The sequence below is a fragment of the Aquila chrysaetos genome, chromosome 16 (genome assembly GCF_900496995.4).
Source record: "Aquila chrysaetos chrysaetos chromosome 16, bAquChr1.4, whole genome shotgun sequence".
Taxonomy (NCBI): Eukaryota; Metazoa; Chordata; class Aves; order Accipitriformes; family Accipitridae; genus Aquila; species Aquila chrysaetos.
Window position 1 is genome coordinate 9,766,354 of NC_044019.1, and position 23,351 is coordinate 9,789,704.

The 23,351-nt window shown below is 40.7% G+C and overlaps 1 protein-coding gene across 5 annotated transcripts in view; it reads left to right on the forward strand.

The window, feature by feature from the left end:
* The first annotated feature begins 1,153 nt into the window (after nt 1-1,153).
* LRRC56 (leucine rich repeat containing 56) overlaps nt 1,154-23,351 on the forward strand; it is a 74,600-nt gene continuing 52,402 nt past the window's right edge. Inside the window, exons 1-3 of one of the 5 annotated variants that reach the window (XM_030039789.1) lie at nt 1,154-1,218; nt 3,093-3,247; nt 14,191-14,355. In XM_030039789.1, the coding sequence (XP_029895649.1) occupies nt 3,203-3,247; nt 14,191-14,355 (210 nt within the window). In that variant the 5' untranslated portion in view covers nt 1,154-1,218; nt 3,093-3,202. Of the gene's footprint in view, nt 1,219-1,426; nt 1,599-3,092; nt 3,248-6,714; nt 6,747-14,190; nt 14,356-23,351 lie in introns of those variants that run through there. The other 4 variants (XM_030039788.2, XM_030039795.2, XM_030039790.2 and 1 more) reach the window with 4 other exon arrangements.

The window sequence follows — 23,351 nt, forward strand, 5'->3', positions numbered from 1 at the left end:
GGACAGATGAGTCTGGATGATTGAATTAACCTGTTTTAATGAATTACTGCCTCTCAGTGGAGCTGTGAAAACTGCATTGTGCTTTAGTCCCTTGCTTTTTAAAATAGACCATATTAAGGGAAGGCAAACACGTTTCGTTTAGAGAGTGGAAGGGCTATTAATGTGGTCAGTTAAGGTGGCTCTGCAGATGCACAGTAACTCATTAAACCACAGGAAGCTAATCCCATACGCTGGCCTGTCTGTGCCCTGGGTGTGCACTTGGCACTGATGGCACTGTGATTTTCTGATGTCCCAGAAAATCCCCCCCCTGAAATTAGTAAGTATTCTTTATTCTTATCGGGGTTGAATAGTGAAAAAGGAATATGATGATGCCGTGGCAACCTCCAACCAGGAGATGGTGAACAGCGAAAGAACAGCGCATTGCTGCTCACGGACTTGCACCGGAGTTGCACTCTCACACCAACAGACATGTTTGATCATGTCACCAACAAAAGATGAACCACATCCGTTGGGTCCAAATGATGACAAACTTCATTCAGCCATGTCTAATCTTTTGACAACACTGGTCTGGAAATTTAGGCTTTTAATCTGTTTGTTTCTTGTTTTTTTAAATGCAAAACGATTTGGTGAAGCCAGCCTTGTTATGCATCACGAGACATTTTTCGGTCCTCAACACAGCCACTCACACTCGAGCTAATGGAGCGATTGCCTCAGGGAAGCTGTTCGCTGTACACAGGCTAACCACAGGGTGTGGAATCACCTTTGGCGTTAGTTATCCCCCAGGCCGCAGACAAAGTTTCAGGTGCTGTCGGGAACGGAGACGCCCCCGACCCCCCTCCTACTGTCACCCCGGAGTGGTCACTGGCCACCCAAATCCCACACGGGGTCCTGCTGCCTTTCCCGTCCCGCTCCTCTCTTTAAGGCCGTGCCCACGCCTGCTCTCCCGCTCTTTGCACTGCCGCTCTTCCCCCTGCAAGCACACCCTTCTCTGCGCCTTCCAGCCAGGAGCCCCGCCGACGGAGCGGAGCCGCGGCGGCCGGGGGGCGGGGCGGCGGGCGGAGCCGCGGCGGCCGGGGGCGGAGCCGCCAGCGCAGGGTCGGGTGCGGAGGCCTCGGCGGTCGCGGCGCGGTTGCCTGGAGACGGGCAGCCTCGGCCCGGCCCAACGCCCTGGGCCCGGCCCGGCCCAACGCCCTGGGCCCGGCCCGGCCCGGCTGGCAGGTAGGAAGGAAGGAGCCGGGCCCCAGCCCCCCCCCCCGCCCCGCCCGCCCGTCCCGTTACCAGCAGGCAGGCCCTTGGGGAGGGGTCGTGCTTCTCCTCCGTGGGAGAGAGGGGGGAGTGGGTGTAGCAGCCTGGAGATGGCTTTGTGGGGGTGGTGGGCGTGGGGCCTGGCGCAAGAGGTGATTTCCCCTAATATTTGTACACATACGTTTAGGGGCCTTTAAAAAAGGCCCTTGCGGTGACCACGTTGACTGGCGTGGCACACAGAGTGCGTCCCAGGGCTTGAAGACCCCAAGAGTGTGCGTTGCTGTAGGAAGACCTACGTGGAGGTGGAAAGGACCTGAAGGTCTCTGTTTACGTTGATGTTGACAATGAGTCTGGTAGGTTTAACAGCGTGTTTAAATTTTATGCTTTGGTAGAGCTCTGAGGAGAAAAATGCTGATGAATAAATAGTCCTGGGCACTTGCAAGTTGTAGAAGCATCCCTGGGTATTTCACATTGAGAGATCACGGCTCCTCCGTAGTGCCTCCTCAGCTTCTCTTGAATGACTGAAGAGACTTGGCAGTGCTGGGTTTATAGGCTTTAAGCTTTGTTCAGCTTCTTGCAGAAAGGGCTCGGGTAGGGTCCCTGTCCTAATTACGGCCCCGTTGTGGTATGGAGAATGGTTTGGGGATGAACCCGCTATCAGCAAGAGACTTGCAATATTCACCCATAGTTTTCAGCAGACAGTAATTAGTTAGTTGGGTATCTTAAGCTCTCCCTTTGGCCTGTGAGGCCTGTGCTACCCTGGCTGTGCACCCATCTTCTATAGTCACTGTTTCCGGATATAAATGTTCCTGCTCACCTATTATTTTCTATTCCGACTGCTTTTACAAGGCAAAATTTTCTGATGAGTGATACAGTGAAAAGGTATTAAATGTTGACTTCAGCCTTTCACCCCGTGCTAGCCTGATGGCAACATTTTCTCTAACACAGATTCAACTTACTGCTACAGCCTAGGAAATGACTGTTCTTTGAGTAAATAATTGTTCAGTAAATAACTTCTTTTTTCAAATATGTAGATTCTTCTGTATTAAATCCTTCACCTTCTCATGATCTCCTTGGGAAACTGTCGTGGTTTAAACCCAGCCAGCAACTAAGCATCACACAGCCGCTCACTCAGTTCCCCACCCCACCCAGTGGGATGGGAGAGAGAATCAGGAAAAGAAGTGAAACTCATGGGTTGAGATAAGAACGATTTAATAGAACAGAAAAGAAGAAACTAATAATAAAATGACAACACTAATAAATAATAAAAGGATTGGAATAGACAAATGATGCACAGTGCAATTGCTCACCACCCGCTCATCGATGTCCAGTTAGTCCCTGAGCGGCGATCCCCTCGCCCCCACTCCCCCCAGTTTATATACTGGGCATGACATCACATGGTATGGAATACCCCGTTGGCCAGTTTGGGTCAGCTGTCCTGGCTGTGTCCCCTCCCAACTTCTTGTGCCCCTCCAGCCTTCTTGTTGGCTAGGCATCAAAAGCTGAAAAATCTTTGACTTTAGACTAAACATTATTTAGCAACAACTGAAAACATCGGTGTGTTATCAGCGTTTTTCTCATACCTAACTCAAAAACATAGCACTACACCAGCTACTAGGAAGACAATTAACTCTATCCCAGCTGAAACCAGGACACAGTTAAACTTTCATTAAGCTGTACTGCTTCATGTCCTGTTACACTTTTAAGATGTATTGAGCATGGGCTTCCGCTGCTACAGTGGATAAAGTACTCTTTTATTATTAATTGTGGAATGCTCAGAGTCTCTGGGTTTGTTTGGGGTTTCAGGTTTTTTTCTCTTGAAGATTGTGTTCTTACTGTTGTTTTAGCAGGATATGGAGCAATCAAGTAAGAAATTGCACTATGAGGATCTGCATCATTCAAGATAAATAGAGATGAACAGTTGTGACTAGTAAATTAAAATTTCTGTAGGAGAGGGATGGGAAATGAAAGGTGCAGGACAGCAGTGGCATTGGAAGAAAAGGTAAAATAATTTCAAATGTACAAATGACTGAAAATGTTTCAGAACTTTTTTTAAATTACTTTCCCATTTCATTTTATTTCTCTGCTTTGTGTTATTTTGTCTGATTTGAATTTGCCTAAAAGAACTTGGATTAAAAATGCAGCCTTCAGGCATGTCAGATCTCAGAGTTGTGGTCATTAACAGGTTTTGTTGGGGCGGGGGTTATCTCTGGCCGTTGTGTTCTCTCTCTTGACTTTAAGACTGAGAAATACTATGCTCCTGTAGTTCTGACCTCTCAAGAGATTGATATGTGGATACGTCCACCTATGGGCAGTTCAATTTGTTGGTTTAATTGTACGCTACTCTCAGCGCAAGAGAGAACAGGCTCTGCCCGTGGCCCGGGATGCCATCAGCCCGTTCTTACACAACTTGAGGGACCTGATCCTGTATAAAAGCAGGATTCAGATTCAATGTGAGACTGGATGTGAGTTTAGCCCTCGACTGGAGTGATATTATTATTTATTATGGTAATGATGCATGTACTTTTCTAACTGAAGCTCCTTAGGGGACATAGTTAAAGAAACCACATTTATTCTGTAAGTCTGAAGTAGTATAAAATTTAGTGCTGCAAAATAGTGACATTATGTAACATACCATAAATCTGGGATTGCTACATTTGTCACTAATGGGAATGGCTTAATGTTTATTCGGGAGGAATTATGAAGAGGTTATTTTTTAAATCAGAAAATTCATAATCTTTTCATAGAAACTAATTTAGGTACATCTGCATAATTTTAATTTGCTAGTAAAATGTTTAGTGTTTTTATACCTTCCTTAGATTCATATGTTGGCTTGAAAAACAATTGGGAGCAAAACCTATTTTATATCAGTAGGGCCACAAGTACTTGCGATAATACAAATCAGAAAACCAGATTTGCCATGGCAGATGTAATAAAGGCTAATGTATCTGTATTAAAAGGAAAAGATTGTGGACCATGGCCAGTGCAAAGATGCATTATCTGATACTTAAAAAAAAAAAAAAAGGTTTCAGAAAGCACACTTTCCTTTGACTGTAGTGTCTCACATCAGGAAGCAGTATTTGAAGCATAGCATAACACTGGCTGTTTATCTTACATTTTTTGCATCTTGAGTTTTAATTTAATTTTTTAGAGTGGAGTTCTAATACTACTTTGGTTTCTCTTTTTTTTTTTTTTAATGTTACTAGCATAAGTAGTGCTTGGGTGTGTTTTTGTTTTATTTTAATAGAGTATCCACCCAAGTTCAAAGCGATGAATGTGAGGGAAAGAAACATATATAGAATGAAGAGCTTTGAGTAAATTATTGCTACTTGGAAAAGAGCATTAAGCTACTGTGGTAGTTCTCTGAAAATACAATCTTGCAGCTAGTCAAAAAGACAGTGTTAAAACTTCTAAGAAGAGGAATTGAAAACAGCGTAAATTCATGTACTGTCTCTGTGGCCATATCTTGAATCTTATGTGCACTTCTGATCATCCTGGAGGGTAAATGGCAGAACTGAAATTGTTTCTGTGAAATACAACAAAGGTGAGAAATGGAAAACAGACAAAATAAATGAGACTTTTCAGCTAGAAGAGGAGATGAAAAAGGAGATGCTATAAATTAGTGAGTGGTATGGACAGATGGATGAATCCTCCATAATTCTGTCTAACTGCTTTTGACCTCATTTATAATTTTAGCCTCCACAACAACCTATGCCAGTGTCTTCCACAGTTTAAACAAATACCATGCAAAAATGCACCTTCTCCTTTTTAAAAACTGCTTCCTGATAAAATTCATGTGGTTTCTTTAGTAGTTGGATGACTGTCATGTCTTGAGACGTGACAAATAATTGCTTCCCTATATATCCTGCCAGCTGTCAAACACAACACACCTTTTGGCTTGGGAAGTTACTGAGCAGCTGATTGCCAGAAATTAAAACAGTATGTCAGGGGAAGGATTGCTTTGGACTACCTCTGCTTCTGATACTGTTTTTCAAGCATCTGTTTCTGACTACAGTAGCTAGCTGGACATCTGCCTTGACCCAGCAGGACAGTTATAATGCATTAGTAGCCTAAACTGATTTTGCAAATTCCTTTTCACTGTTAGTTTTCTGCCCTTGCTAAAATTTTGGGAGTGTTTATTACTAAATAAGCTCCTGCGCCATCTTCTACTGTTTAGTATTTTCCTATGAGTTCAGCAAGAATCCATCTGTTTTTATACAGTGTATCCCATGTGAGCAACACATTGGAAATCAGAAACATCCCAGTGTTGAAAATGGCTCTTCAAATGGCTTTGCGGGCCATGGAATCTCTTGCTTCAGTCAGCTTAATAACCTGATAAAACGGACTGAAAATTGTTCAGGGACAACAGAGCACTCTGAAACTCAGAAATGCCATATTTGATGCATTTTCATCCTGCACAGAAGTTTGGATTTCAAAGGGCTCATAAATGCAATGCAACAGTAGTTGGAAAAAAAGTCTGCTTTTATTGTCCTTTTCCTAGCTGGAATCTGGAAATGCTTCTAAATGATGGATACTAAAAATGCTTTGAAGACCAAATACGTAGTTTTTCTTCTCAGCGGCTTTGGACTGTCACTTAGTCCTGAGTCCATGGGTTAGAATAGCCTGTGAATGAGCAGCACCACTGTAAGCTTGATCTGAGACTGCGCTCACCTGTGCAGGGAGACACTGCATCTTTTTGTGTCTCAGAAAACTGAGCTGCACTGCGATATTATTATCCTAATGAATGGAGAGAGCCTAGAAGACCTTTGGGCGTGTGGGAGAAATTGGGGAAAGTGCTGGAGAGAGAGCAGTATACAGGTGACTTACCAAGCTTCTTAATGAGCTGGGAGAGTGTCAACTGATGTGAAAGCCTCTTGCCTTAAGCCCCAGATAAAGACAGCAAGGCTATGTTCAAAGCAGTATTTGTGCAGGGTGAGGAGGTTTTACATGTGACAGGAAAGGATAATTAGTGCAACACCAATGCAAAACTAAGTTTGCAGTGAGAGAGGGAACTTTTTTTGTATTGTCCCATCTTTGCAACAATTGACACCACCTTGTACATGATATTTTTAAAAGTGGGTGAAATTCTGAGTCTGCATGGGACATACTAACTTATTCTTTGGCTCTCATCACTTAAAGAAGATTCATCTCAAACTTTTTGTGCAGTGTGGCCACCAGTGGAATACGGTATAATCTATGCAAATCAGTTGACAAATTAGTTTATTCACTTACAAAAGCTTTATTCAGTAAGAAAGTACCTTTACACTGATAACAGAATATGTCCAAATGCCTCACCCACCAGCACTAACTCAGGGAGACTATTGCTTGGGTGATGGATTAGCCCTGAGTCACTCAGATCTTTTTTTATTCCCCCCTAAAATATGATTTCATCATGCTGCTTCTTACTTTTTAAATATATATATTGCAGGCTATGTGCTGAGACAGTATTGTTTATTTTTCCAGATGTTAAATACACATCATAAGTAGAGAGCTCCCTGAAGGTAACTTTTCTTTTAGTGCACTCAGATTTGGCATGCAGGGTGGTTGTAGGATATGCAGTGCTGGTCTTGGGCACTCGGGCCGTCTGGCTGCCGTTCTTCAGCCCAGCTCCAGCAGCTCAGAAATAGTATGCTGGGATTCATATCTTCAAGTCTTCTCAGTCGAATCGGAAGCTAAAGAAGAAAAAACTTGGTGAGCCTTGACCTATGGGACTTTATGTAACGTGGCTGGTGAAGAGCAGAGAGATGTTCAACCTGGTTGTAGACCACCTCTTGGAGAGGTGTTGAGAGGAAAGAATACACGTTTTGGGGAGGCTGGTGGGAATACTTTTGTTAATACTTTAAATGATACTGGCAGATGCTTTTATCTTGGGTTAGCCAGGTGATGAACTTTGTACTTGGGTCATCCCCCTACTTGCTCTGTGCGATGTTGTTCACATGAATGAGTCTTTTCAGGGTTGGGACCTGAAACTATGGTACTGAGTTAGATTTCCTCGGTGAGCTTGGAGAGTATGGATAAGTGCCCATGACATGAAGAGGGCTTTGCGTGCCCTAAAACTTGTCTTGTTTTCCTAACTGTATCTGTTGATCTTAAAAAGATACTGACTCTGTAAAACCTTGCTTTGTTTATGTCCTTACTCGGTATGTCCAGTAATATGCCTAGCATCTGCAATTTAAGTAATTGCTGAATTAGGCCTTTTGAACACAAGGAGGGCACATTAATGACCTTGCTGACGTTTTAAAAAAAATAATTGTTTGGGTTATTGTCCTGTGACAGTTAACAGAATATCCAATAGATATTAAGATAACCTGTGGAGTATTAAACATGAGATCAAATCTTAATTCAGCCTGGCAGGATGCACTTACCTGTACATCCTGTCTTCTGAAATAAGAATAGGATATCGTAGGTAAGGTCCAAAAAGAAGGATATTAAGCATTTCCTGACAAAAGACTTCATTAAGCTGGTGCTGCGATTTGAATTAATATCTGTACTTTGGGAATAGTTGAAAAGAACAACATTATAGGTGAATACTTTTTATTTTAACAAAGCTGAAACTGTAATGTTAGAATTGCCTAAACTAATTATTTTCCCCAATCTTCTGCTCCAGTGACATCTACGTTTAAGGCAGCATCTGTGTATGTGACAAGCACAGATATGTTGGTTCCTGTGTATCTTGGCATTAGCTATCCATGACAGGACACCTGTATAAGGACAGGAGGATTTTAAATAGAGCAGCCTTGTTTCTCCCTTATTTAACATCTGGACGCTGTTGAATAAAAACTCGTGTCCATGAAGAGCTAAATGCAGCTTCCTGCTCCCTGGTTACCTTGCTAAAGTTAAAATGGTGAGGGACTTATTCTTATCTCCTCCACTAACTGAAATGGTCGTAAGATCATTTGGCAACCTTCTGGCAGTGAAGGCATAGGCACCTCAGAGCTCTGTTTTTCCATAATCCCTGTTGTTCACCAGCTACCCCCACATCCTACGCCCTGCTTTGCTTTGCTTAGGCTGATTGTGGGGACAGACAGCAGAAGAGCCTCTCGAGATTTTTTCTTGCAGCAGGAAGTTCGCCTGTATAAGAAAAAAAATCTCAATCTCTAGCATCTTGCAGTTTCAGCTAAGGATTTAGATAATCCATGCTCATTCATAGCCACTGTCTGTAATCTTGCACTGCAGAGAGTATCAATGAATGTTTGTAGCCAGACAGAAATTGCCACTGATCCCTTCCCACCACAGGACTCTAAAAACCAAAACCAATTGATTGCACTTTGGTTTATTGTTTCTTTGACACGTAATAGAACTTATAATAGAGAGTGATCTGCATTTTATCCTGCTATGAGGACAACATTTGACAAGCTAGCTCCAGAATGATTTCATTTAGAGACATTTCCAGCACACATGATAAAAAATTTCTCATCACCTTACAATCTCCTCAGGAGGATCTGGGAAAGTATTATATATCCTGCTTTTTTAATACATGCGATTTGTAGATATATAAAGGAGAAATGGGTGGCATTTAAATGCATTGCCTTCTTATTTATTAGTGCTGTGTTTTTTAAGAATATGAAACACCTTTTATCTCAAAGCTGTTGGCTCAAACCTAGTCTGGGATTGTAGCATGCGTTTTCTTCTCTGGGATCACTGCTGCTTTGGACAAAGGCACAGTTTGAACTCAACTCTGTGCATGGGGGTAATACAAAGTCCATGAAGCTCCCAAGAGCTTTCCCAAGGACTGTATGGGACATAGATCTCGAGGCTTACTTACCATGGTCATGGCAACTGTAGAGCAGGATTTACATGTAATACCAAAGAACTGTCAGGCACTCTTAACAGCTCGTAAAGCCATAAATAAGGAAGGTAAACAATAAGGCAAATCGGTGCACTTGCTTTATGTGCAAATTTGGGTGCTTGAACCAAGGCCTCAGATTGGCTGAATGGTTAAACAAAACCATCATTGTAAGCATTAGAGTTATTCAATGTTGAAGTCAGTGAATTTTTAATTAAATGGCATATTGATATCTTGATATTTCAGCATTCTCATAAAAGCTTTTTTCTTTAGTGGGGCACACAAGTGGAATATTTATGAATGCTCTTTACAGTGTTTACATCATCCCTTGATATTAAAGTAGCACTACTGAAGTAGTCATTACCTCCTTCTGCTTAACAAAACCAGAAGATTAAAACACGATCATTTAGTCATATACGGAAAAGGAAGATTCACATTAGTATCAGGTCAGATGTTTTATTTTTCAACTTTTTAGAAGTTGCACCTGCTAAAATAGACTGATGCGTTGCAGGATGCTTTATATTGCATTTATGTAGCAGGAACTGTTTTTGCCATTAGGGGTGGATTATTGTAAGAGTAGTTTCCTGATGACATCATAGTAAATTCCAGCTGCCCAAACAGTTCTTTTCCAGAAGAGGTTATCTGTAGTGCACTTGCACAAAATTACACTTAAAAGGGCACTCATAGTTCCCTTGGGACTTATAAACCAAACCTTTTGTCAAATCCTTAGTAAACACAGAATTCCTTGTTTTCATTCTGTGGCAGTGGTAACAGTATGGGTACTACTGTAATTTGTGATTCTGGATTAAACAAATAAAAATTACATTATGCAGGGCAAGAGAAATGGAAGTCTGCAGTACAAACTTCCTGTCATGAAGGGATAGATAGCACAATGGTTCTCAATTGGTTTTTTTCTAGAGAATTTTTAGGCTGGTGACATAAAGATAAGGGCATACAGATTGCGGTACCCTGCCTGAAATCACACTCCTCCCTGTCCAGTGGAGATTTTTGAAGGCATGGGTAGCCACAGAGCAGGAGAGGATGCTGATTGAGAAGCTGGCCTAAGGGAGTAGAGATTCGTTTTTGTATGGGATGTTAATTTATAGAGGTATATGTCTTTCCTAGAGTAAATCTGGATTGATTAAAGTTGATTGGGGTTTTTTGTTTTTAAATAGTAACCTAACTGCTTGGACAAGCTTTTTAGGTAATGTCTTGAAGGCTGCATTAGAAATTATCATGCCTAGTCACGTAATTCAGAGGGTCTTTCCCAGACTTAAGAAGCCATATTAATACAGAGTCAAACATTTCTGGCAATTGCTGTATTTGAAATGAGTATTAATATATATTTAATGAAGAATACATGATCCTATCATTGACTCTTTGATAAATCTTGCAGCAGGAAAATAAAATCTTGGAGTTTTACCAGTTTGTTGGACACTAAGAACATCAAATAACTATTCTCTGCCAATTCTTTCTAGAAATTACAGTATTCTGCAGAGATTTTGAATAACATGTTATTCCAAGGATCATTTAATTTTAATAATGGTCTTTATTAGCTGTATTACTCTATATATGTTGAAAACATCATGCAGTTTTTAATGAACTTTCACAACATGTCTGTGAATTGAATAGCTCTTTGGGAATGAGAGTGGCAGCAGTGGGGAAAGTTGGCAGATTAACTGTTCGTAGAATTCAGCATCTTCCATCTCACTGCTCTGGCCATTGATTTCTCCTGCACTCACTGATTATCTGCTTCTAGTTATCCACATGTGTAAGAGACTGCCAAGTCAAGACCTATGATGCAAATCCTGCATTGATTTCTTTCGTTCTTTTATTCTTCTCAACATTCACATGCAGGACAAACCCCCTTTTTTTTTCAGCCTTTTTCTCTTTCCCTGACAGTCTCATCTACTTACTGGTACTGCTTTGCTCTCCCATTGAATTCGTTGAAACTTTGTGTTAGGTGCAGTTAGCTTCCATCTTTGTTGGTCCCACAAAGTCTTGCAGGAATGATTTGCATTACCATTCAGTGTATAGATCCAACATATATCAAATGCAACCACCTTCTCTGTGGAGTAAATCTTCAGGTTTGTGACTTCCCAGACCTCTTTAATAACAACGAAGTCTTTCCAGTCCCTGTAAACTGTCCCACTGAGGCTAACGCTAGTTTGGATCAGTAGTTGCTTTTCCTGTGCATTTGACAAAACCACAGATTTCTCGTTTGCTTTTTAGCATTTTGTATGAGTGGGTGAGGTGGCTTTACTGGAATGATTTTATCTGTCTCAGAAAGTCAGGTGGATCTGATGAAAATGAGTGGTCTGACTCCTGTATCTGCAGGGGGACAAGTGTTGTGCCAGGCCCCCTTCTCGCTCCTACACAGTGCTGGAGATTTCGGAGGTTTATGGATTTTTATGTAAGATCGATACCTCACCACTAGGATTCCTGCACTCTTAGCTTTTCTATATTCCTCATTTTGAGGATGTTATTTGGGTCCACATTCAGGAGAAGATTCTTCTCTGGAGAAAGTTTTGAAGTGATGGAAGCATGTCAAAAAAATTAGTTTTGTTTGCTGATAATAACTCAGTTTGATCCCAGACAATTTGTGATGAAAATGCTTTTTTCCTCGCTAATCCAATGTTACAATAATTACAAGCAGCAGATCAATAGCGGGAGGTATAGAATTGGAAGTGTTACTTCAGATATTAAGCCACAAATTGATCTCCCTGTCAAACCTTAAGTAAGTGCTGTATCAACACATATTTCAAAGATTGGAGGATTTTCTGAAATGTAATAGTGATGGACTGAAGAAAGGAGAACAATAATTTGTTTTATGCAAGTGTATCAACTCTTTACAGCCCAAATCTACAGTCCTGCTATTATCTCATTGTGTTTTGCACTCACATGTTACATAAGTGATTTCTGACTATTGCTCCACTTGGCTCCGATAACATATGGGATTATCTTTGGGTAATAATGATCCTCGCTTGATTTAGAAAGAACCACCAGTATTTGCACATGATCCAACAAAAGTATTGTGCAACTGTCCAAGTATTCCAGCATTTATATGGCAGATATTCTAATCCAAGTCAGTTATTGACCAAAGTAATTCTTTCCTAAGAAAATAAAGATGACACCAGAAGACCTTCATATCACATAAGATTCTTGAATTTCCTTGGACAACTGATGACTGTTGCAACTCAGCATACTGACTAAATCATATTGACCTTCTCTAAAGAAAGTAGAGGAAAAAAATCTGAGAAATTATAGAAATCTTTGGAAAAAGAAACAGGTAATAGAATTTTATGGGTTGTAGTTTTTCTTCCAAAAACTAAGACACTTAGTGTTTTTGAGATCACTTTTCCCTCTTAATGGGCAGACGTATGAAAGTTGTCCTTATACTACTATAGGCACACTGAGGTTTTAGAAGCTGCAAATGTCACTGCTCAATTCACTTTATGGTGTTTCTTTTATAAGCCATTAAGAAAGATTGAAAGGAGTAACGTGTCTCTGAAGAATTTGTTCTTGAATATGTTTTTTAAGTGTTGAACATAGCTGTGGCTCAAATGTAGTTCATTTGAGAAGTCAGCTTCTCCTCTAGGAATGCTTGCCAGGTACATGCAGTGATCTTGGAAAAATAGTTTTTGCTTTCTGTGGGTTGCCTCTCCCCTGATGAGCGTATGGAAGGAGCACTTAGGAGTGTGAGGTTTGGGTTCCTCTCTTCCTAATGCTAGGAGATCCTGCAGGCGGAGGTTTGGTGGATCGTTAATTTTTTGTTGTTCTTCAGATAAGGGCTGCTATTTTTTCTGACAGTACTGAGTCTTTTGAATTTCTTTTGCTAGTGCAGAGATGAAGACTTTTGACTGGCCATGAGCAGTCAGAGCAAGGAGTCTCTTTGGTGTAAAGCTCTCTCACCTGCTAACCAGTCAGTCCTCTTGAGTAGAGATGACTAGCTGAGCAGTCAGAACTTCCTCTATTTTTCCTAACAGAAATCACTGCTGTGTTTAACTGTTTATTAGTATGAGAGGGAAGGAAGGTGGTAATTCTCAGGTCTTGGCCACCACTGAAGCCTTGTCAGCTAGTTATGATTAGCTTGATTATTTAATTACTTTTCCAGCACTAAGAATATGTATTGCTTCACAGTGGAGAACAGAGGAAAACTGCAGGTGTCCCTTCAGCAGAGCGAGAAGGCTTTTCTCTAGTCTAGCCTTTTGTTGTTACAGCAATGTTTCCAGCTGTGATACTTCCTTGCTGCCAAGTAGTAGTAAATAGCTGTATAAATCATAGTAATGCTTGTACCATTTGGGTACAGCTGATTGCTTTTTGACTCTAACGGGTGTACATACGCTTATTCCGTATTTCAAAGTTAGTTGTTAGTATTTCTGTAAAAGGAATAGCTTTGGGAATTGAAGAATGAACACTTTTGAAGTGCTTCATCTTCAAACTTTGAATTTCATTCCTCACTTGAAGCAGACACAGTTTTGTTTAAATTGTATTTCAATTTTATTTTCTCCAAGACTGTCTTCAGAACTAGAAGTCAGTAGCCATGGCCTGCCTGACCCAGAGGGCAGTCAATAACAGTGCAGGTACATTTAATTTAGGACAGCACATACAGACTGCTGCTGTCCCTGCTACTTACAGGCAGAGCTCAAAATGCTGGAGAGAAGTGGTGACGTGTCTTGGTGCTGGCACTTGCAGCCTGGAGCCTGGCAGAGTTTTGCTGAGTGCAGTTCACATTTCTCAAGAGGGGATGGGTAGGTAGGAGGCCCATGTGGACGGGAAATTCATTGCCACTGGAGAAGGGTGAGCGGAGCAGTGAGAAGACTGGGAAGGGCTAGTGTCCCGAGTTGTTTGTTCTCAACTACCTTCATTGTACAGAGCCATAGGTATGCCTGGCTTTTTGTATAACTGCAAACGATAGTTTGCTGTAAAAGCTTACACTCAAAGCTGAATGAGATGTGGGACTAGGATAGCTCTTGAGGGTGAAGAAAAGGAAGGATATATGTTATGTGATGCGTGGCTTTGGGTTCTTTCTGATTAAAGAAACCTGTGTCTCCATAGGCACTTGCTGACTTGCAATGGGAGTCAAAATAGATTTTGCTGAAGGGAAAATAATAAATAGGGGGAAAAAATCGGACTGCTTGTTATCCTTTTTTTCAAAGCATATTGAGATGGACCTGAAGTGGAATCCTGGCAGAATTTCTCATCTGGCCTCAGCTGCAGTCTGGGTGACTGATTTGAGTTGGCGAGGCAACCTAAATCCCAGTCTGCTGATTAAAGATGACAGAGAACTCCTTATGGATGAATACCTTTCCCCCAGGAAACTGGTGAGTAGACATCCAACTTTTTAATGAAGTAGAAGAGGCAAACTGGCATATACAGAACTGTATTAACTTAACCTTCCAGCTGTTCTTGTGATGATGGCAGATTGTTGCATATCTGACAGACTTCTGCATAAAGTTGATTCTGTCTTACAGAAATTTATAAAATATTTGTCCTCCTTTCACCTTGTTTCATGTAAAAAAATATTCCCAGCATGAATGCTGCTATCTTTATTGCTAGGTTTCTTGAAGCAGCGTGAAGAAAAGTACAGGTAGCATAATTATAATTTAAACAGATTTCATTAATGCCATCTGAAGTACCTTGAATCTTAGCATTAGAAAAAGCTTTATACATTAACCTTGTTCTAGAGATTGGAAATGTAACTTTAAAAGCACAACTTTTTTCTGAATTAGTGAAATCCTCTGTCCTGCTAAGAAGCCAATTAAGATATTCTGCAAGTGCTAGAATTACTTTCTATATATATAAAAGTGGGCGAAGTTTCAAAGCATATTTGAAAGCCATGTTCTTTTTTGACGGGGGGAAATAATTTTGGCATGCAGCCTGTTGAAAGAGAGTAACATGCTGAAATCTTCATGAAGGAATTCACTTTGTGAAATATTCGTGAAGGAATACTTGATTGCATATTGTGCTGTATTTGCTCAGGACTAATTAAGGGTGAAATCCTTTGGGACATGTAGGAGCTGAGAAAATAACCTCACTTATCCCAGCTAAAGGAAGGGATTGCTGACAGCACAAGTGAAGGGGAGAAGCTGCAGCTTTCTGTGTTGCAGAGCTGGGTAGAAATTAGTGAAACACAGATGGGGCCAAGGCTGTGGTTCGGATATTCCCAGCGGGCAGGGTGGTGAGTGCGGTGTCCCTAATCCTGTGTGCATCCACTGCACTGGTGGAGAGACACTAGCTTCTGCAGGGGGCATATTCCAGCTGCAGGTTTACACCACTCCATGACTATATACCAGTCACAATTTTGACCGTGTGCTGTAGATCAGACAGCAAGTTGTCTCAGAACTACCCTTCCCTTACTAGCTAAGTCTTTAAGTGTTTATAAAATGTTTGGTGATGCAAAAATCACTTTCTGCAGAGTGTATATTTTAAGCTTTCTTTCTGGAGAAAAATTGATATATGATCTTATGATCTATGCCATTCACTTTTCTTTGGCTCATGTGAACCTCTGACAACTTTTTGGTCTTTTTTTAAAATCTGGCATAGAGTTTGACCAGTCTAATGTGTTTGTGGCCTACAATACCCTGTATAAATCCAATGGGAGTCTCTCAGATTAGTCTGTTTTCTTAGGGCATGAACCAAAGCCCATTAGAGTAACAAAAACAGTTGCCCTCTGACTTCAATAAACTCTGAATTAAACCCTTAGGAAGTTGTTCCATTGGCATGGAATTCTTCTCTTTCTGAAGCTCTGCTGCTTTTAGTTCACAGTAAATTGTAAGCAGAAAAGTGTATGTAAGGCAATGTTACCCACATCCCATGAAGCTGCAGGTTGTTATTTTGTAATATTTTTTTAAATACAGATCAGAAGTCAAATTGCCCCCCAATTCTAGGCTATTTTTAAAAATGGGAAATACCCCTTTATTATTCATATGTACCCTCTTGAACTTAATTGCGTCTTGCTTCTTTAAGATAGTGTGTATTAACATTTGTAAGGAATTCCATTTCAAAGATTCTTTAAAATGGATGCATACTGCCCTACTAATTTTTCTGGACACAGTTATTTCCTGGCCCTGGAACCCAACAGTTGTGTTGGCATAGCTGGGATACTTCCTGCTCAGAGGAAAAATTATATGACATTGTCAAGGAAACATTTACAATGTTTATAGCTTGTTTTATAACATATCCAATCTATCTATTCTTTGACCTTTATGTTAATCAAATGGAAACCGCTGCTTCCATAAATTTACTTCCTCTGGATTTGCAAATGTAAAAATAGAGACACTGTTCAAACATTTAACCCGAAACAAGTTTTTACATGCATATTTTTTTAAGGAACCACATGCCATTGATAACCCAATGGTTTGAAAGGTTGTTTTGCTTAAATCAATACACTTGCAATATCTTCTTGATTGTCATTTATTGTGTATATTTTAGGAGTTGTTGATTGTATTCACTGAAGTGCTCTGAGAAGGAAACTAATAGATTTTTAAAATACATGCTCATAAGGTAAAATTATTTTATGTTCAAATAAGGACATAGGCTCCAGTTCTGCAGTGTTGTTTAGGCAGGTTTCTGGAAACCTGATGAAGGTTCCTGAGGAAGGTTTTTGTTCTGAGACAGATACTCAGCTTTACTTCTTGCCCTTGCAATGTTCTGTCTCGCACCAGTTCAGTTTGAGCTTGGGGAGGCTGGAAGGTCTAGCTGTGCAGAATCTGTGAAGATTGGGCGCCTTGAGTTGCAGCCTGCAGCCCCATCTCTAGCTGCACATTTTACTCATTTTGTCCTTTTTCCAGGGGATGGCAGTCTGTTTAGCAGTGAAAACATTAGCAGTCTCCATTAGCAGTCCTTATTATTAAGGACTCTCTAAAAGGTGTGATACCTGTATTCTTTCACTTTTTTTTCTGGGTTGTTTTCCTCTAAAGAGAGGAGGTTTGGCTTAAACTGATTCTTCTTTTCTTCTTTTTTTTTTTCTTTCCTTTTTGCCTTCTTGGACCCTATAGCACATAAGACAACTTCTACAAAACCATTGGTCCCTTGCCTGTTCTCTTCCTCTCCATAGTGGATCCTCACCTCACTTAAATCTTATGCTTGCTCACTGCAGGGTTTGTGGTTTTCTGTGGCCTCATTTCAGCATAATGTTCACTTTAAAATCCTGTGTGATTCCATATCTGTGTTACGTTAATCGCATCTTCTGTAGTTTCTGCTTACTGCCATCTCTGTTGCTGCAATGCCATGTAACACCCTTTCATATTTGAATACTCTTCATCCAAGCTACAGGTCAAAAGCTTTTGATGGCAAGGGTTGGTATCATTAGATGTTCCTTTCATTCTTTCTGCTAATATCAATGTCAGTTTTCTGTTGTACTGTTTAATCTTCATCTACATGAATAGGTGTTCTTGCTTTTCCATTTGTACCTGTCCTACTAATATTTCCAGCTCCTTGCTCTGCCTGTACTTGTGTTGTGCTTACATGTTGTTGTCAGATGTTGTAGAATACCAGGGTGAGCAAATTCCCCATTCTCCCTTTGTTCTGAAAACTGGCTATTAATGGGCAATACATGGCAATTAATTTTTTACTTTATTAGGGCCATGGCACAGATTTCTCATTAAGTGTGGAGGAACTGAAATTAAGGGCTCCACCTGTTTTGAATCAGATTTTTGTTTTGTTCTATTAAACCCCATCCCCTCCCCACTGTTTGCAAAGGATCCTTTCCTGACTTCCACAAAAAGCATTCCACTTCACAGAATAAACTAATTTTACAAGGTCAAATGATCTTCCAGATATTGTCATATTATCAAAACTAATCACATTTGTGTGTGATGTTTAGAGAAGAAAGTAAGTATTCTTCTTATTTTGCTGTTTATTGATCCTGCTCCAGTTAATCATGTTTTTTTAAACTTAGGAACATGTGTTTGGAAGTCGTCTTTAGTTTTGTTGCTCAGGAGGTTAGGGTGTATTTCATGTGGTATGCACTCATCCTCATGGGGAGAAGAAAATCCTGGAGGGTCCTGGAACAACAGATTGGATTCTTGCTGAAATGACTCAATCGTTTCCTTTTTCCTTCACAGAAAGTTTTCCTCTCAGTTGTAAACTAAATGGATTTGAGAAAAAAAAATGGAGATCAAGGAAGCAAGTGCAAAATCTTGATAAATTAAGTGGAGTCGAGGAGATGGAAGTAACTGACTGAAATTGGATCTGCTGAATTCTTTTTTAGAATTATGCAATAACTTTAAAAGTAATAATTTAAAAAAAAGTTTGAAGGGACCTCTGGAGATCTTCCAGTTCGATATTCTGCTCAAAGCACAGCTAGTTTCGAAGTTATATCAGATTGCTCAACATAGCAGATAGTAGTAAACTTAACACTGTGAACAGGAAAAAAATTACAAAGCCTCATTTAGTTTCAGAGCTTTCCTTTTATATGTTCCCTAATACTAGTGCCTTTACTACAGTGAAGGCTTGTAGTTGTTGTATTGGTGTTCATCCTGCTACTTAGGCATCTGATGTTTTGCATTCAAATTGTCACATCAGGAATCTTTATACTTCTATGCATACACACACATATGCATGCCTTTATATGAAAAAAAACCAGATTTTTATTTGCATACAGTCACAGCTGCTTAGCTAACATAAAATGGCAGATTACAGTCTTAAATTTTGCATGTTCAGTGACACAACATTGAGGAGTAATTGTAGCTACTTATTATGCAACTAATTGCTAGATAGGAAAAAGAATTAATATTGGGGTATGACTTTTTCATATCTCTGTGAAGGAAAGTAAATCCTTAAAACAAATTTAAAGCAAAGATTGATATAAGAATATCTATTATTCTGTCCACTCCTGACCTGCTTGTTAATTCTGTGCATAGTTAAAACTGAGCTTGTTTTCTCCTAGAGAAATGATACAGGCTATTTCTGGGAGATAGCAAACCTCCCGTATAGTTTCTGGTGCCCCATGTGCCCTTTGAAGTTTGCGATAGTTAGGAGGTCTCCCAGCAACTTGCAGCATCAGACCCTTAATACTGGTTTAAAAAAAGGTGTCAGAAGGTGTCAGTACTGTGAATCCCCAGCATGAGTCAGTGGGGAGCTGAACTGGAGATGGCAAGACTAGGCAGGGGCCTATCCATGTAGATCTGTTGGTGTGACTTGGAGGCTTCGGCACGAGAATAAAGACTTCTTTACTAATGCATCCACCACCACTTAAATTTCATAACTATTGCCCTCATCTACACTTTTCATACAACCCAAGAAGATCTCTCTTTATCACAGATTGAACGCCTAGCTAATCTCTTCATCTGAACTGAGAGAATGTATTTGTATGTATATGCAGAAAGTAGTGAAATACAGCTAAATATTGTAATTATGGGCATCTGCAGCGTTTAGCCATTTTGAAAGGAAGATTGCATATGGGACCACAGGGAAGTTCTGTTCCCTCTCATTGAAAATCCCTTGATCTAGAATCACTTAAAACCTTGTTAATGTTCTAGTAATTTTCTTCTTAGAAGAAATATTTTTTCATAATTAAAGCAACATTAATTTTTTTGTGCAGGGAGAGATTATACTTGAGTTGGGAATTTGAAATAAAATCCCTGCAAAAAGCAATGAACACATGAATGGACATGAATCCAGTATTTGCATACAGGTGTAGTATTAAAAGAAAATAAGCTCACCACTCAGGAATTCCTGTCTTAGCCAAATTAACCAGGATCAGCAAAATAAATGCACAGCTGGAAATGCTTCTCTGACAGCTGCATGCAACATGCTCTTCAGCAACATATCTCGTTTTCTTAGAGTATGTGAAAAATCTACGGCAGAGAGAAGAAATCAGTTGTATACACCAGCTTTAATTGAACAGATATTATTTGCCAATTGAGGAATTTACAGAGAGTTGCAAGTGGGACTTGAGCTGGATTCCCAGCATCCCCAGGTGACTGTTTTGCCAGTTGGGAAGCTCTGCAAGCACAGAAGTATTTTTTCACTTGCAGTTTTTTACAGAATACTTATTGGCTCTTCTTGTCAGTCAGAGGACAAGCTTTCCAAACTAGTGCACACTCTCCAGTTAGATATTGGCCAGACATTTTGCATGATAGGAATGGTTTGTGAGCCGTCATGGAGCTGCTTCTTAAAATACTGGCTAAATTATTTACCAATAGCTCCTGCATGGTCTCATGGAAAATAGTTTTACTCCTATTTTGAAGGAGGTGCAAAAATGTAAAGTGAACTTTATCCGTCTTTGTTTTACTTATCATGTATTCATCTTCAAAGAATTGTGCAGTGCTTTACCATGGAAATTTATCCTTTCAAATAAACAAATTTAGGGTGGAGTATAACGGTTGCTGCCCAGAATCAAGCTGTCAGGCCACCTTCTTGAACATCATGTGCCAGAAAGATTTTGAAGTCTGATTCTTCAGAAAACATCCTCCTTCTCTATCTACCCAATACCTACCTTGCTGCACAGTAGATAGATGGCAAGAAGAATCCTCTCTGAACACCAACAATCAGCCTGGAATTATAGTTAGTTTTTTCAAGGTATCTTTTTGATGTAAAATAACTCTGACTATATCCAACTCTGCCTAGAACAGCTCCTTGGTCCCTTTTTTGTCTGCTCTATGTTAAGGCTGAGCAGCCGTAAACAGCCAGAGAAATCCCTAGATGGCACAGCACCTTCATGTCTGTAAGCATTCCTGGGGCACAGGCAGAGAGACCTTCTGTCCCAGGCTGTCAAAACAGCCCTTTGAGCTGTGGGCGGGCAGTCTTTACCTGAAGCCACAGTGGGATACCTCTGAATTAGGGCAGGAGCCTGTCCTAGACCTGGTGTGGCCAGAGGAACAAAGAGATGCAGAGCGCCTTCTTAGCATCACTTCTACCCCTGTGGTGCCAGACATCTCTGTCCAAGCTGATGATCGCTTCAGTGTGTTTGGCCATGATTTTTTTTTTTTCCTTTTGTTACCCAATAGCAGCAAAATTCTTCCTAAATATCCCTCCTTTCAGATTTTGATGAAGGTTCCTGTGCTTTGACATTAAACAACAACATAAAAGGGAGATCCTGCTAAATATGTATCATCTTTGTTTAAACATTTCCACGTCCTTCCCTAAATCTCCCCCATTCCTGGTGCCAGAACTTTAGCTGTGACACATGAAGCGTATCGCACTTCCAGCTGCACCAATATGCCAAGAAAGGTGTCTGGGGAGTAGGAGTGTCCTAACTATCTTCCACAGGAACTGTTCACCACGTAACCTCTTGAACTGCCGCCCTGGCCTTTTGCTTGCTAACTAGGTTGCGATCAACACCTGGGGTCTCTGTGCTTCTAGTGCCTTTAAATGAGCTCATATCCTCAGCCCAAGAGCGTTTCTCATTTCCTTCATGTAGTACAATAGCTTTTGCATCCCACGGCCAATTGGTTCCAAACTCTCCAGGCACCTCCTTGGTATCAGCAGATAGAAGGACAGTGACTTTCACAGAGACTCTTGGAAAAGCAGAACAGGGAAGTGGGGACCAAGAACACATGGAGTCTGTCACATCTGTTTAGCACATGCTTTAAGGCAGCTATCTATAGTTCAAAGAGCTGGTGATGGCAACCAATAACCCTTTCCAGCACTGGAGCCACAGCTCTGCTTGTTGCAGTACAAAATATGGATGCGCTAAGCAGCTCATCTCTCAGACAGGGGAAAAAGTACAAATGGTGGATCTGGAAGAGGAAAAGGAGGGCAGAGAAGCACACTGGTAATTCCTGGTATGAGGAAAAGGAATAGGGAACCCTAGAAGAGGAGAGAATATAACTTTATGCAGCTTTTATGCTTGGATTTTGAAAGAGGAGAACAAGGAGCAGAACTGTGAAAGGAGGCTGTCTAGAATACAGCAGCAGGAAGAACAGTGTGCAGGGAACTTACAGACAGCAAAGGAGAAAGGCAAAGGCTCCTCATGGTGCCAGGACCTTCTGCTACTCTACTGACAAAGTGTATGACCCTACTTGTTCTGAGACTTCTTCCTATTCTGTCTTCTAGCAATGTAGGCTCTTAAGACTGTTTTGATGGGGAGGGGAGAGGTATTTTTCAGAAGCAGCTTCCTTTAATGACAATAAGCTTGTGTCCAAGTCCAGCAATCCAAGTGCATGGTTGTGTGCCAGGACATCAGCTAGCTCTTGTTTCTCACGTACTCTCGTGCTATATGACAGGCAGTGTCATGTGCTGAAAAGGGTTACTGCAAAATGTGTCTTGCAGTGAGGGATCTTGTGTTTACTTGGGGGGCGAAAGCAGTCTGTAGTTGGTAAGCTTGCTGCCTTTGCAAGAGCAAACCCATTTTTGTGGTGGCTGCATCTGGGGATAGAAAGTAAATTTCTGGATGCCTTTGGGGACTCCCAAGTTTTCACCTTAGACCTTTGTTTCTCATACTCTAGTGGGGAGGCAAGAAAGTCTAGAAGCTTTCTTAGGTTCAGCCTGCTTAAAATCACAGTTTACAAAAACAAGAGTAAAAATAATTTTAAACACAATGTTTTAAAGACAATTTAAAAGCAGTTGAAGATTTTGGATAATTCTGTTTCTTAGGAGTCCAAGTCAAGACCTCACAAAAGGATCCAGTTTTTCAAGGAGGGATGCTCAGCATTTTCAGGAAACCATGCCCTTTTAAATTGTCATCTCAGTTATACTAGGACTGTGTTTGGTCCTTTGTTTGTAGGAGGATGTGTAACCATCAGAGTGAATGGAGTTGCAGCTGCTTGTGCACAATACAAATTTTACGTGATGAGCAGGAATGTTGCAACCGCTGGTTTTCCCTGCAAAATGAACTGGATGTTCTTGTGGTTATTTTTTCTTCCCAAAACTCATAAACAGAGGTGGTCCTACACATTCCCTTCTAATGAATGATTTCCCCCTTATTAAATAAACTAAAGAATGTTGTAACTTTTTAATAGTAAGAAAACTTGTCTCCTGTACTTGGAGGTTGTTGTATGACTTCCTGCCTTCATCTTAAATAGAGGGGCAAAAGGCAGGTGACAATACTTCTTTCAACCCACCCTGTTGATTGCATTACTGAGGAGGAGACACTGATGCCAGGGTCAGCTGTTTCTTTGAAGTGGACTTTTTTAGCCCCAGGTCCTAACTCTTTTGGCACAGAAAGGTGAAAATTTAGTGGTTGTATCAGTATGCATAGGATCGACTCTCTCAGTTATTGTGACACAAAAGCATTGTTTCTCATCTCTCAAGGAGTGTTTCAGACCCTCTCCATGAACCACTAACCCATCAGGAAGAAAGGATACAGTTATCTCCTGGTCTGTTTTGTTGAATTTGTGCCTGGAAGGATCCACTAAGCACCCAAAGCTGATGC